General features: G+C 36.9%; 1 protein-coding gene across 4 annotated transcripts in view; it reads right to left on the bottom strand.

Annotated features, from left to right (window-relative positions):
• Nucleotides 1-16,433, bottom strand: part of LOC118192536 (uncharacterized) — a 104,017-nt gene that overhangs the window by 76,142 nt on the left and 11,442 nt on the right. For all 4 annotated transcript variants that reach the window (XM_085827284.1, XM_085827283.1, XM_085827281.1 and 1 more), the window contains exon 4: nt 3,331-3,432. In XM_085827284.1, the coding sequence (XP_085683410.1) occupies nt 3,331-3,432 (102 nt within the window). The remainder of the gene's footprint in view (nt 1-3,330; nt 3,433-16,433) is intronic.

The following is a 16,433-nucleotide window of genomic DNA, read 5'->3' as shown; positions in this document are numbered from 1 at the left end:
GCGCCATCGAATCTAATGCGCACCCCAATTTTGAATACTACATTTGGCCAAAAACGATGCGCATTAGATTCGCGTAAATACGGTATTTATTTATTTAATGCACGCGCTCTTGTATTTTCAATTTTCCGGCTTAGCTTTCTTTTAATATTCGTCACGCGCTGCACTGCGCGAGAAATAAAACCATTTAATTTATAATTGAACTAACATTATCTTTTTAAATACCAAATTCGTAACACTATTTATAGAAATTTTCGGAAATGACGTTCAATGGTAAAATAATAAATATTTAGGTGATTTTTTTCAATGGCAGGCTCATGCCTTTTATAGACGTTGGCAGATTACAAGGCAATTTCACAAAAAGGCTACATACTTTCTGCTTACCATGACAGACCAAGCATCACAAAATTTTCGGAATTAACTTTTTGCAAAATTTCATTTCGTTACATTTAGTCTCCAGATCACTAGCTATTTTCTTGGGGTTCCATACACTGGCTTAGTATTTTATTATGATAGTAGCGAGTCTGGGGTATAAAACCACTAACTTGAAGGTTGCAGAACCCAAGAGAAGATTGCTTCATACGATTCGACCAACGGGAATAGGCGAAGACAATGTGCCTGTATATCACCTGAGGGTTGGTTCACTAGAGTGAGTGATGGAATCTCTGATGAGCAGAGAGGTTATAATTCTGTACTCAGAGAGGTGGCTGGATAATGGATGTGTGTCCTAGTACTGGTTGTACTGGCCGTAGTACTGGTTGGAGCAAACTGACGACCAATCATATATTTAGGCGGTGTCCGCCGATAACATCGCAGCAAAAACATCGCGGACGAAAACGTCGCGGAGAAAATAACGCAAGGCGAAAACGTCGTGCTACAAAACATCGTAGGAGAAAACATCGCAAAGAGAAAACATCGCAGTTCTAAAACATCGTGGTACAAAACATCGACTTCGAAAATAAAGCGGTTCAAAAACTTCCCAGTTTAAAAACATCGTCGTCGAAAATATCGTGGTAAAAAATAAAGTATCTACAAATCATCGCATGACGATAACATCGCAGACATGCTTTTTTCAGGCTTTAATAACTGTAAATGGATATTCCCATAATGATTTGTGAGCGCAAAATGTAAAGAAGGATAATTTTTACTTTCATATTTTTCATTAAATATTAAATTTTTGCTGAGAAAATAAGAAGAAAACTTAAGCATAGAAAATTAATGCAACTTATAGCACTTAATAGAATTTTAAACCGACATAGTTAACTAACAAAGACCATTAATAAATCATTTTTTATAAAGTTTTTACAGGTAATTTTTCATAAAAAGTATGATCTATTAAGTTGCATTTAATTTTCTATGCTTAAGTTTCCTTCTTATTTTTTCAGCAAAAATTTATTAGTTAATAAAAAAATGTGAAAGTAAAAATTATCCTTCCTTACATCACTTGCGCTCACAAATCATTATGGGAATATCCATTTACAGTTATTAAAGCCTGAAAACAGCATGTCTGCGATGTTATCGTCATGCGATGATTTGTAGATACTTTATTTTTTACCACGATATTTTCGACGGCGATGTTTTTAAACTGCGAAGTTTTTGAACCGCTTTATTTTCGACGACGATGTTTTGTACCACGATGTTTTAGAAGAGCGATGTTTTCTCTTTGCGATGTTTTCTCCCACGATGTTTTGTAGCACGACGTTTTCGCCTTGCGTTGTTTTCTCCGCGACGTTTTCGTCCGCGATGTTTTTGCTGCGATGTTTTCGGCTGTAACCATTTAGGCATCCCAAACCCGCCACAGTTGCTGAACCCCGGAAGTGGTGATGCGCTTGAGCCGTTCAGCGGTGGAGTTTAAGAGAACTTAAGAAGTCTATTGATCCGTGTACTTGGGACTCGTGTGTCGATAAATGAAACAAATTACCCTATTCAAGCCGACTTTTAACTGGATTGCCAACTCCGCACCTGATATCAGGGCTGTTCAGTTGGGACTTGGCTCGGGGAGTCCGAAGGAAGTCGGAACATGTATAATATTATTACTGTTAGGAAATGACTATCTCTTCTTTGCGTTTCATGTTTTATCATGACAGAGAAAGCTTAATTATTTTACTAATATCTATGAATCAAAAAGAAGTTTTTCATTTGTAAAGATATTATTAACATATCTTACCTGTTACTACATTGTCATCATGATTTAGCTATTTTCAACTATTCAACAAAAAATATTACTGCTTTGTGATATTAGTATGTAATACTGGTATGGTATATGTAACAGAAAAAAATATTACTAGTATAAAATATTGGTAAGTAACAGGTAGCAGAAAAATTTCCGGTATGCACCTATTGATATATAATATAGTATATAATACTGGTATGGTATATGTAACAGAAAATCTTACTGGTTTGAAATATTGGTATATAACAGATAACAGGAAAATTACTTGTATGGTATATGAAAAAAGAAAATTTTACTGGTTTTTAATACTGGTATGTAACAGGTAACAAAAAATAATACTGGTATGCAATAGTGGCATGGATTATGGTATGTAATATTGGCATATGATACTGATGGTATGGTTTGGTTTGCTTAATTATGGCAAAGAACACTAGGGCTATCTGCCTAAGGGATGGGATGCCTTCGTGGAGGATTTTCTAAGGGAAACTGACTCGTATGCACAACTGGGAATATGGTATATGTAAACCAAAATACGTATTACGAGTATGTAATAACCTCTAAAATAAACTTAAAAGAAACGAAAATTAGAGTTATGTAATAAACTCTGCATAATCACAAAACATTTGATTAAAATTTATCTTTTGGAAGTATCCTACAAAATAATAATACATGGGTATTTAGAATAACCCTTCTGAGTTTTAAGCATGCAATTTTTATAAATATTATAGCATTTGAGAATTGAAGGAACTGTTAGCTTTATTTTGCTCAATTTATCTCATTTTTAAAATTTCTAAAGCACACGGAAATCTGGTAATCATAGTTCACAAATTAATGTAGTTTTCAATATCTTCAATATATAACTTGTAAAACATATCATCAAAATTTGATAAACAAGCTTTGTTTTGAACGTTAGAAATTTCACAATTCTTGTGAGATGAGAATTCCTTTTAGGAATACTTTTTTATGCTTCAGGTAATGTCGTGAAATAGAAATCTCTGTTAGATTTGTTGTAAATTTTGTAGAATATTAAGATAATTTATATTAATATTTTACATCATTAATTAATACTTTATAATTAATATTAATTTAATTTACTATTAATTAATATTTAATTTTATTAATATTATTATTAATTAATATTTCAGAGAGTTTTCACTCACTCTCACATCCTCCAAACCTATGCTTGTAGCCGTTTTCGCAAACGCATCGTTTCCTCCCAATGCTGAAATAACAAGATGTTGAATGTGGTCCACAGACGCAACCTGAAAGAAAAGCAAATGAGAAATGTATTTCAAAACAAATCTTAAATTGAGTGGTACAAAATTTCAAATTTCTCATTTTATTTCAACACAGAGAAATTTTTATCATCTTCATATAAAAATTATTGACAAGAAGAGAAGTACTCATACATGTAAATGTGATCTTGTATCGGTACCTTAATACATGTACAAAACCTGCTATGCCTATACACGGTATATACAAAGAATCTCTCAAAGACCCGTTATCCTAACTAACAGGCCTGGTGTTTCGTAATAGCGTAATAATATTACGTAACTACGAACCAGATACTCCCATACGAAGATATGTAGCTTTAAGTTTTCATAATGAAATATATCCTATCCAACCCAATAAGAAGTCTTTTGTTGATTTTTCCGCTAAATCCTACGTGATATATTTGACTTCGAATCTAAAATGAACTGCGGTGCCACTAAGGAAAGCACCTCCTTTTATTGCCGGCGATTATGCAAATATTTAACATCCTTCCACCTAAGGAAAAAAAAAAAGTCAACTTTCACATCAAAGTAAAACAATGCCAAAGAGCCTTAATATGCCAGTCTGTCTGGCGGAGTTACAGTTCTACCGGATCCTGTTACAGGTCTTACAGATTTATCATCTACGTCGAGTTTAAGTTCAGACAACGAATCTTGTTTTTCATTCTGCAGCTTCACGGGTACATCATTTTGCGCTACCTCTAAAGGATACAGAGTTCGAACCGCTCTAAGCAAAGTTCCATTTCGGGTCTTTACTCTTGCAAGCCAATTTATTCCATCAGGTCCTGGAAGTAGTTCTATGACACGACCAAGTTTCCAAAAAAGTCTTTTGTCACTACTACCGATCAGAAAAATATCATCTAATTTAATAGTAACTTTCCTTTCAGCTCTTTTATGCGAAACCTTGAGAATTCCCAAATATTCTTTACGAAATCTATTTTTAAATGCTTCTCGTACAGTTTGAATATACTGAAATCTTCTTTGTAAATTACTTGATTTAATACCGTATTTTATATCCCGCAAACTACTAGTTCTAATTTCTTTTAAAATGTCGGCAGGAGTTAAAGCTTTAAATTCAGGATCGGAAGGAATTACTGTCAACGGTCGTCATTAAGAATCTCTTCACAGTCACACAGTATCGTGCACATTTCTTCATAATTTAAACAAGCATGTTTAAGAACTTTTTTAAGGACTTGCTTCATCATTCCGATCAGACGTTCCCACCAACCACCCCACCATGGAGCACCAGGGGGAATAAATTTTCATGTTATTCGCTCATTGGCTGCCTGCCGATTAATTTGTTCAAAATCTATTAATTTGAATGCATTTGAAGCTCCTACAAAATTAGTTCCATTATCACTGTACACAGTTGTGGGTTTACCTCTTCGCGACACGAACCGATGAAAAGCCTGAAGAAACACTTCTGTAGATAGAGAAGTCAGCAACTCCAAATGGACCGCTCTATAAACGGCGCATGTAAAAACACAAATCCATGCCTTTTCTTTGTTTATCAGCAATAAAGGACCACAAAGGTCTATACCCGTTACTTGAAATACTGCTGAATCATTTACTCCCTCTATTGGCGGTGGGGCTGATATGTGGTCAACAGGTACAGCAGAATATCTTTTGCAAGTAATGCATTTACTCAAAACAGAACGCACAGTTCTTCTGCCAGATAACAACCAAAACCTTTCCCTTAAGGTATTCAGTATATATTGTACACCTGCATGTCCTTTCCTTTTATGTTCTTCCATAATTAAATTCCTAATTAATGGATGTTCTCCTGGTAATATTATAGGTGTTCTAAACTCTAAAGTGTCATCTCTTCGAAACGCACCAGTTTTAATTCTTAGAATTTCCGCATCATAAAATGGACTAAGAGTTTGTAAGCGTGCGTCTTCTATATCCTGAAAAGATTCCGATTGAATCAAGCGAATAACAACCTTTTCTGCAAAATCAATTTCATCAACAGTGAGTTCACCTTTCCTTTTTTTCTTATTTCTGCAATTAAAGAAAAATCGTTGAATCCAACAAACAACTCTAACTGTTTTTCGATAGCTAGAAAATCGCTCACTCAAACTAAACCTTTCAGTAGACACTAGAGATGAAACCACTGCCTTTTTTTCTCGCTGGCTATTTCCGCTTCATCAGTTATAAATACGGCACTCGGCCAATTTTCTTTGGATTTTAAAATCCAGCTCGGACCCTCCCACCATTTTGACCGGGAGAGTTGGCGAACTGAACACCCTCTACTTGGAAGATCTGCAGGGTTAAGGTGACCAAGTATATGCCTCCAATCCTCCACACGTGTCAAAAGCCTTATTTCCTGTACTCTATTTCTACAAATGTCCCCCATTGTTCTTCCCTTTTTATCCATGCAAGGACAGTAGTTGAATCTGTCCAGAAAAATGTACTTCTGTCCTCAAAGTCTTTTAGAACGTCTGCAGCAAGACGAGATGCAATAGTTGCTGCTAACAATTCTAATCTTACAATAGTCGTTTCCTTTTTACCACAAGGGGAAACTCTAGACCTAGACTGAAGCAACTGGACTTTAACTGATTCAGGTTGTTCTACACGAATGAAAACTACTGCCGCATACGCTGTTTGACTGGCGTCACAGAAAACATGTATTGAACACTGTTTTGGCTGATATCGTATCCACCTTGGAATTTTAATGTTTTTCAAAAGAGAAATGTCTTTTACCCATTTCAAAAATTTACTTTTAATTTCAGTTTTAACTTCTTCGTCCCATTTTACTTTTGTTTCCCATGTACGCTGTAATAACATCTTAGGTAATATAAGGACTGGACATGTTATACCGATGGGATCAAATACTTTATGGGCTATTGCCAAAATACTTCTTTTCGTAACTTTCTCGAAACAAAGATTTTGTAAATTAGCAACATTTATTTGAAGAGTATCGCCTTGTCTTTCCCATAACAAACCTAATACATTCGCAATAGTTTCGGTTTCTAAACTACAGTCGGTATATTCCCAACCCTGTAATTCAAATTTTCGTTCTGCCATAACATCTGAAGATACTTTCATGAAGCGCTGTAATTCATCTTCACTTCCGACACTTGTTACACAGTTATCAACATAGAAACTATTCATTAATTTAACAATAATGTTGGAAGGATATTTTACATCTGCATCATTTTCATCTAAAATTGAATTTAGGTGATATTTAATAACAGCTCCAAGTAAAAATGGACTACTGGTTACACCAAATACGACTCGACAATGACGAAAATGCTTCAAGCCATCTTCACCCTTTAGAAAGGCCTTACGAATATCAGAAATAACCCCTATTTTTTCTTGGCGAAATCTATTTAAGATTGTAGGAAGAAATGCAATAAGGTTTAATCCCTTTTCAAGACAATCGTCGAGACTCGGAGAACCCTTTGCTCTAGATGAAGCGTCAAATACTGGCCGTAACTTCGTAGTACTATGTTCCTTAACAACATGTCTATGTGGCAAATAATGATGGATTAATCTAATTCATTTACGGGTACTTCCTCTATTATGCCCTCTTTGAGCCATTCTTGGAATATATTTTCATACTCTTGGCGAAGATTATCCAGCTCAAGTTGCCTAATCGTACCGTGCAACCTTTTAAGCGATAACTCAAAATTATCCGACAGGGGAGGGTGCCCTTCCAACCAAGGCAAAGACACTACAAAGCGGTTATCTTCTATTTTTACAGTATCAAGAAAATGTTGTTTGGTAGCCTCATACAATTCCAATTTACTCTTTTGTTCGGATGGGTCCGTAATACCAAGCGAGTCGAGGGCCCATAAATCAGAAATACAAGCCTCTTTATTCAACATTGAAGTAACTAAGAATGTTGAACCTTCACTATTCAACTTCCCGGTTTTTCTCATAACCGTCCATCCTAACTTTGTCTCAATAGCTACAAGACCGTTTGAAATTTGTTTACGATTCCCCGTTAATAATCGTCCTGCAACATCGGCTCCTATTAAAATTTCTATGGGTCCTTCTAAACGATCTGTTAAAACTTATTCCACAGTCAGAAAGCTCTTTAAGCCATATTCCTTTATCAGGTTCAATGTTTCTTCTAACCTTCTTCGGAAACATACAATGACCTGACTAGAACAGAGAGCTTACTAAAGCTATGTTCACTAATTGTAGTAAGTAGACAGGATACAGACGAAGGGTATACAAAACCCTTTATTTTTTCTTTATATACAATGACTTCCGTACTTCGGAATACAATGACCCTCCACTCGGGGTCTAACTTAAAAGATATCAAAATAAAACTAAACTCTAATTTAACTTTAGAATAAGATTGGCCTTATAATAACAGGAAGCGTATGTAGCACAGAGACTGTGAACACTACAATACGTTTAATTTATCAAGAGGATTAAAACCTCTGGCCTGGAAGGCAAAGTAGCAACTGCGTAACTTCTAAGGTAAGCGGCCTGCTTCGAACTCACGGCTTCCTCTCTTCTGCTTGGCAAAAAGGCCACACTTAAATACTTGGCGTTCGCCAGACAACTTTGCATAAACTCCTTCACGCTTATAATTCTGGCCGGAAGTAGAAAATAAGAAGTGATAGTAAAGATTTAAAATAAAATAAACGTTAGTAAAACTTAAGATCCTTACATACTTCCCGCCAGAGTTAATTAGTTTGAACCTGAGGTCTAAAACGACCTTGTTGAAAACTTTTAGCTCTAGAAACTAACGCGAGGCCAACCTTTTACAGTCATAACTTAGCTAGAAACTAGAAAATTTTAAAAGAAAGAAATTTGTTACAATAGCAGCTCCCGGAATATACAACAATCTTTTTTCTTTTTCATCTGTACTGCATCAAAACAGGAGCTTTATTCAATTCTGGTTCCTTCCAGAGATCTGGAAGGAAAACTAGTTTAATGAAATGTTACAGAATGACATTGTAAATAACATATAGAATATACTTTTCTTAACATTCTTATTTCATTCATGACTATTTTAATTATCTCTCCCCGTGCTCTCTGACATGTGTTGTAAAAACACCAAACACGAATGTGTTTCTGTCTATGTGTTCAACACTTCCTCCTACAATCAAAACACTAACGTGTTAAAATTCAACATACGAGACCTCTTAACACACCCTAATTTCAACTCTAGACCCTGAGGTACTATTCTGAAAGTGGCTAACTCTAAAGTGTAGCGTCAGAGAGCCTAACTACATCATTCAACCTTTAACACCTATTCACCATGATTTAATCTTTACAGTCACACGAATAACAAATTTTTAACATTACTTTCACTTTTACCATATCACGGTATTTCTTAACATTCAAAATAACAGTTCACATGTATACAAGAACGTATCAAGATGCCGTTAATTTTACACATTTGAAAACATACATTAGTAGTACATTGTTAACTTCTATTCTTTTCAAAGCAAGTGCCAATTCTTTCTACATTGAAATAATACTACATTTCAAAAAGTCTTTCAGACTAAAACTTCTTTCTTGTTAGAATGTTTTAAATAAAATTTATACAATAACTTTTTACAATATTTAAGTCTTTATACAACGCTATTATACATCAACTTTAGTTTTACGCGCGAGTAATTGAAAAACATAATAAGAAAATCGGTCACAACTCATTTCTCGCCCTTTTGGCGATAAAGGTAGACCTCGCATGAGGTAAAACTTCTTGAAATCTGCCACTTGCAGTAAGAATGAAAGATTAACTTAAGTTTGTAAAGTAACATAAAATTTTACTTATCTTTGTAATATTCAGACATCCTTTTCTGGGCCCAGTCTTTAAAGGTGCTGCAGACCGTAGCTTGGTTGATCCTCCTTCTTGTACGGGCTCGCCCTTCAGTGCTTTCCTCTGGAAGCTTCCGTTTTTCACCACTACGGCCACCCTTGAACATCTTCCTTCTGTCCTCTGCTTGTGGTCTTGGCCGTTTGAAGGCAGCTGGTCTTGGTGGAACCGGGAAACTTCTGTCGTGATCCTGCTTGGACCTCGTTGTTGGCCGTTCAAATTTTTCTTGTACTTTTTCCTCCGCCGCTGATGGCCCTTCCGCAGTTCGGCGACTTTTGCTGCGGAGAGTTCTGTCGGATGAGTCAATCTTCCGTTTCACAGCCGGGTTATAGTTGCCGTCCTTTCTCCCGGTCTTTTCCACATACGTCGTCCTTCTCCCTTCTTCATTCTGGGGGTGTTCGTGAACTCTGTTTTTTGGACGGTGGAACGGCTTCTTTTTCTTTGTACCTTCAATTTTTCCGCGGGGCAATTTTCTTTTCACTTGCTTCTGTCTCTCATTGGCTTGCCCTTGTACTTGTCGTTTTCCCACCTCTGGAACTTGTACCTGCGGTGTCTGCCGTACCGGATCCTGCAAAAGATCTGAAAAGATTTGCATTTTATTACGGTCATAGAATGGTTTTATCTGGTCAATGTTTGCGGAACAGGTTTCACCATTTCTTGCCTTTAACACTACAACAGCGTGAGTTATTTTTTCTATAACATATGGTCCTTCAAAGCGTGGAAAAAATTTGGCAGTTTTATCTTCTGGTGCTGAAGAAAGTGAATGCTTAATTTTTAGTACTTCATCCCCTACTTTATAAGTTACTCCCCGTCGTTTCAAGTCATAATACAATTTTTGTTTTCTTTGTGCTACTTCCGTATTCTTTTTTGCTTCTTTTATTAGTTTTTCTATATCACCCATTTTAAATTCTGGGGCTCTTTGTTGCACGTAAAATAGTTTATCTAACGGTGTTATAACCTTTCTGCCTAGAAATAACTCAGCAGGAGTTTTGCCCGTTGTATCATGTTTTGCGGTCCTAAGGGCGAAAGCAAATTCTTTGACATAGTTATCCCAGCTTTTATGAAAATTTTTAACATAACTACGGATAATTTTCACTATATTTCTGTTGACCCGTTCCGCTATATTTGATTGCGGCCGATACGGGACCATTTTTAAATGACGTATGCCCAGTTTTTGGCACATGTCTTCAAATATATTACTTACAAATTGAGGACCATTATCCGATATAACTTTTAGGGGCGCCCCGTATTTTAAAATATATTTATTTAAAATAGAATCGGTAACTAATTTCGCGGAGGCTCGTTTTAAGGGAACAATTTCGGTCCATTTACTAAAATGATCAACTATAACAAGGAGATAGCGACTTTTGTTTAACTGACTTTTTGGGAAAGGGCCCAATAAATCGATGCCGATTATTTCATTTGGAAATTCGGATTTAATACTATTTAGAAACCCGGCCGGGCGGAAATTAATATAATTAACGGCTTGACATGTTGGGCAGGACTGGACATACGCCCTTGTTAACTTTTGCAGTTCAGGAAAGTAGACTGCCTCGCGTACGCGTTGAGTAGTTTTTCGAATACCAGCATGAGAAGCTAAAGGGCTGTCATGGAGCTCTTGCAGGATATTTAATCTAAGACTAGCTGGGATAACAGGTCGAAATTCGTTGTTGGAATTCGTAGTTTTTGTATAAAATAATAGACCATCTATTAGTTCGTAATGGGCCGCCCTATTTCTTATCGCCACAATATCTTGGTGGCTAAAATTTTCAGGATCCTTCAAATACTCATAAATGCTTCGAAACTCAGGATCCTTACCCAGTTCGGTTATTACAGTTTCTCGGGAATTTATTGTACACGCTGTCAGCATTGCAACTTTTACGGTATTACCCTGTTCGTCTAATTTAATTCGTGACAGGGCATCTGCTACGATATTTTCCTTTCCGGGGGTATGCTTGATTACCAGATTATATTCTTGCAGCTTGAGTGCCCATCTTATTAACCTTGGGGATAAATTTTTTCCAGAGTACAATCTAGTTACCGCCGCATGATCAGAATATACTGTTATCGGCGCCTTTCCAAAATAGACTCGGAACTTTTGCACTGCTAACAGAACTGCAAGTGCCTCTCTCTCGGTCGCGGAATAGTTTCTTTGTGTTTGATTTAAAGTTCGGCTAAAAAATGCCACTGGCTGCTGATTTTGCGAAAGTACCGCTCCTACCGCATAATCCGAAGCATCCGCTGAAATTTCTAAATTTTCATCCTTTTCAGGAAATTTCAACACAGGGGCTTGCGTTAATGCTTGTTTTAATTTTTCGAAAGCACTATTGCCTTCGGCCGTCCACGAGAATCTTGCCTTTTTCCTTTTTAATTTTAACAATGGCTCAGCGATAGCCGCAAAATCTTTTATAAAGGACCTATAATATGAACAAAGTCCTAGAAAAGAAGAGAGCTTCTTTGCCGTGTTTGGAGTCGGATACTTTTGTACAGCGATTATTTTTGATTCATCTGTCTCGATCCCTTTTTGCGATATTTTGTAACCTAAATATTTTAATTCAGGGGCTGCAAATTTGCACTTTTCGACATTAACTTTTAGACCGGCCTCATTTAATAAAGAAAACACCTGTCTTAAATCCTGTACATGTTGGTCTAGATTATCACTAGTAATAATGATATCGTCTAAATAGATAAATGTGGACTTTCCGAGAACAGGTCTTAACACAATGTCCATGCATCGCTGAAATGTTGCTGGGGCGCCTGAAAGGCCAAACGGCATTCGCAAAAATGCATAAGTGCCAGACTTGGTTATAAAAGCAGTCTTAGGCACGTCCTCAGGCCTGATCCCTATTTGAAAATAACCATTCGTTAAGTCTAAAGTTGTCATAAATTTGGTTGATTTTATGTTCCTTAAAATTTCTTCTATAATCGGTAACGGATATACCGGATATTTCGTTATGGAATTTAATTTACGGTAATCAATAGCGAATCTCCACCTTTTTGGATGCTCCAAAGGATAATCATTATTTTTCTTACATAAAACCACCGGACTAGCATAACTACTTGAGATAGGCGTTACGATCTTTTTACGTAGCATATCGGTAATATGCCATTCTATAATTTTTTCCTTATTCTTATCATACCGGTATGGTTTTTGACGAACCGGCAATGCATCTCCGGTGTCAATACTATGGTTAGTAACCTGGGTAAATCCTGGAATATCACTAAATAAGGAAGCAAATTCACTTACCACTTGTCGGATTCTATCTTGCTCGTCATTAGGCAGGTGGTCAAGATTTAACCTCGGCGGTTCAACCTTTTCTACACGCACTGGTTTCATCGTCAGCTTAAGAGACGCTTCATTAAAATCCAGTGTAGCTTGTGCGTCTGAAAGAAAGTCTATTCCTAGTATTAAGTGTGCTTGCAAATTCTTTACTATAAAAAACATCACCTTTACTTGTTCGTCCTTGATACGGATGTACAAAGGTACTTTACCTACGCACTTACATTGTTCTCCTTGTGCCGCTAATACTGTTGTATTATCCGCATTATATATGCGGTATTTGCGAAAATACTTTCTAAAAAAGACTTCTGCCACACAGGAACACTGCGCGCCGGTATCCAGGAGTGCGGTGGCCGGGATATTATTTACCAAGACTTCAATCTTCGGAAGAGTTAAATTTTTCACCATTACTGTATTTAACTTGTAGGAAGAGGGGTTTTCGTGGCCTTCGGATTTCCGCACCCTCTCGTCAGCAGAAATCCGTTTTAGTTTAAATTATTTTTTCTTTCGGTGCTTTCCTTCTTTCTCCACTGGCCTTGAGACTTTTTTCCTGGGTTGCTATTGAACTGTCGACGTTCGCCGGCTGTTTTTGAATGCTCGGGTTTCCTTGCCCACTGATTCGCTTTTTCTCCGTAGTCATGTGCTTGAGTTTGCTGTAGTCTTGGCGTACCAAATTGGTTTCGCTGTTGATATTGGCGTCTTCTTTCGACGTCCGCCGTTCTTCTACTTTCAAACTGGATTGCTAGCTCAAATAATTTTTCCAGTGTAGTCGGATTTCTCAATTCAATAAAGTCTTGCACTTGGGGTAGTAACCTCGGCAAAATCACTTGAATTATTTCAGGATCCGGACGGTTTCCATACAAGAGCTTGAAAACGTGAATTTTTCTTAAAATAAAACTCGAGATGTTTTCCATTCTTTGTTGATATATACTGAAAAGTTCTGTTTCTAATTTCGCACGATCCCTTACAACAGGGAAGGCTTTTAGTAGGGCAGTCTTGAAATTTTCGTAGGTATAGGTGGGACTTCCTGCTTGACCCAAGAGACTTCTGCCGATACATTTGAACCAGTTAAGCGCTTGGCCCCTCAAAGCGCTGGTAGCTAAGGTAACTTTTTGAAACTCGTGCACGGGGTAGAGCATGAAGTGGTCATCCAATTTTTCCAAAAAACTGGTTACCTGTGAGTTTCCATTAAACGTTGCTTCTGGTTTCATCGAAGCGCGCATGGTCTGGACAATATACCCAAATCCTTCCAGGGCGGCAGCTGGCATTTCTGGATTCTGAGCTGTTTCTGCAGGCAGCACAGGTTCTTCTTGAAACTCGGCCATGGTTATTCTTCGTCGGGCGCCACTATCAGGTTCAATGTTTCTTCTAACCTTCTTCGGAAACATACAATGACCTGACTAGAACAGAGAGCTTACTAAAGCTATGTTCACTAATTGTAGTAAGTAGACAGGATACAGACGAAGGGTATACAAAACCCTTTATTTTTTCTTTATATACAATGACTTCCGTACTTCGGAATACAATGACCCTCCACTCGGGGTCTAACTTAAAAGATATCAAAATAAAACTAAACTCTAATTTAACTTTAGAATAAGATTGGCCTTATAATAACAGGAAGCGTATGTAGCACAGAGACTGTGAACACTACAATACGTTTAATTTATCAAGAGGATTAAAACCTCTGGCCTGGAAGGCAAAGTAGCAACTGCGTAACTTCTAAGGTAAGCGGCCTGCTTCGAACTCACGGCTTCCTCTCTTCTGCTTGGCAAAAAGGCCACACTTAAATACTTGGCGTTCGCCAGACAACTTTGCATAAACTCCTTCACGCTTATAATTCTGGCCGGAAGTAGAAAATAAGAAGTGATAGTAAAGATTTAAAATAAAATAAACGTTAGTAAAACTTAAGATCCTTACACCTTGTCCAATAGAAGGTATACTATTACAAATAACAGGCTGACTTAACGCATCAAAATTACAACTGTAAGAGCCAGACATATTAGATAAATGAATTTTGTAAACTTTATGTTCACACAAACTGGTCGTTGTACCGCCAAATAATGCGTGGCTAAGGTATTCCTTTACCGTATACCTGTAACCCATATCTTGAGCTGCGCTTTGCAGAATATATGACCTTTGAGAACCAGTATCAATTATAGCTCGAGCCGAACGAGATTTTTTATCTCTTTTAATTATTACTCTTATTGTTTGCAGCAAAACTTTAGGAGACCTTGAAGAAATGTTGGCGAGTGTTTCAGCCTGATTTGGAGGCTGTTCAGTTGCCCTTGTCTCACTCATTTGTGAATGGCCCTTACATAGAAAAATATGATGCCTTTTGCCGCATGTAAAACAAACTGTTTTTAATCTACACCTCTTGACAGAATGTCCAGATTTCAGACACAGATAACAAGAGCGTGTCCTTTGGACCAAAACTTCTCTTTCTGACAACGATAAGTTACGCGCCTGAAAACATTCCGCAGAACCATGATTTATACTGGAACAAAATATGCAGCCTTTTCTAGCTTCATTAGAAGAAGTAAACAGTTCAGCTGCCGTAGGTTTTAAGTGAGGTTCTCTTATCTTTAAACCCGAATTCCCTTTCTTATTACCGTGAGCCAATCGATGGAAAACATTGAAAGATTTAGCTGCTAAAGAAATTCTTTCCTCACTTTCAATTTCACCGCGCAAGAAGCATAAAAGGCGCTCAAGGTCAGATTCCCTTTCTCTTAACTCGGCGTTTTCACCGGTTAAACTTTCTGATCCTTTACGTGAAAACCTAAGTCTCTCCCAGGTTTTTAAGACTTCATTCGGCAATGCTGATTCTACCAATGGATATAATATCGCGCAATATTTGCCTCTATTTATTCCCAATATCTCCAAGGCTCTTAGATTAGATTCCAGTTCATCGTATAGTTTCCGCAAAGAGTGTGTACCTTGTTTTTGAATAACAAGGGTTAACAAATCACGAATATAAATCTCCGTTAGTAATTCTTTGTTATCAAAACGCGTTTGCAGTGCTTCAATTGCGCTCTTGTAACTATCGCCAGTTGGCGGAAAGCTTTTAACTATTTCCTCTGCGGGAGAATTCTTCTCCATAGCCTGTGCCAAATAAGCAAATTTATCATTATTATCTAATGTAGGATCTTTATCAATCTTTTGGAGTTGCCCCCAAAATCTTAGCCATTTTTTCACGTTACCGTCAAAGATAGGCAATTTAATCTTCGGATAATGTAACATTTTATTCTGAACAAAAGATGGATCAATTAAAGTTACATTCGGGGTACCAGAAGTAAGATCTTTTAGTTTACTCTCCATAAGTCTCCACCTATCAAAATATAATACAGATTCATCTATTTCCTTAATAAGAAAAGTCTCATCTGTAATTTCTTTAAACATTAATTCTCGTATTTTCATTCCAGTATCAAACAAAACTTTAGCTTTCTCGGCAATAACTTTTATTTTAATTAATTTTTCTTCCTGATTAAATTTAGTTTCTTCATTGTCAAATTCATTACACGCTTTGCTAAATAATCTTCTGTATTGAGTTCGTGCTAACTTTAAGGCTTCCATGATTCAAAAATAAAAAAGTCGCTTACCTTGCAGACAATGTCCTGTCGCTTGGCGCCAAATGTTGATTTTTCCGCTAAATCCTATGTGATATATCTGACTTCGAATCTAAAATGAACTGCGGTGCCACTAAGGAAAGCACCTCCTTTTATTGCCGGCGTTACTACAGGCGATTATGCAAATATTTAACACTTTTGAAGGAAACGAAAACTGACAAAATAATTAGACTTACAGGTAGAATAATATGAAAAAGAGAGAGAGGTTATGTTGAAGGTTCGCACAGTTAATTTGTTTACTATCTGAACGCACGTTATTTGCGAGGAGCAGATAAATAAGACAGATAAATAAGATAAATTTCACATT

The sequence above is a fragment of the Stegodyphus dumicola genome, chromosome 11 (assembly GCF_044657685.1).
Source record: "Stegodyphus dumicola isolate Sdum_Otavi_A_Nest chromosome 11, ASM4465768v1".
NCBI classification, from domain to species: domain Eukaryota; kingdom Metazoa; phylum Arthropoda; class Arachnida; order Araneae; family Eresidae; genus Stegodyphus; species Stegodyphus dumicola.
Note: the sequence above shows the minus strand (reverse complement) of the source record. Positions and strands in the feature narration are given on the sequence as shown.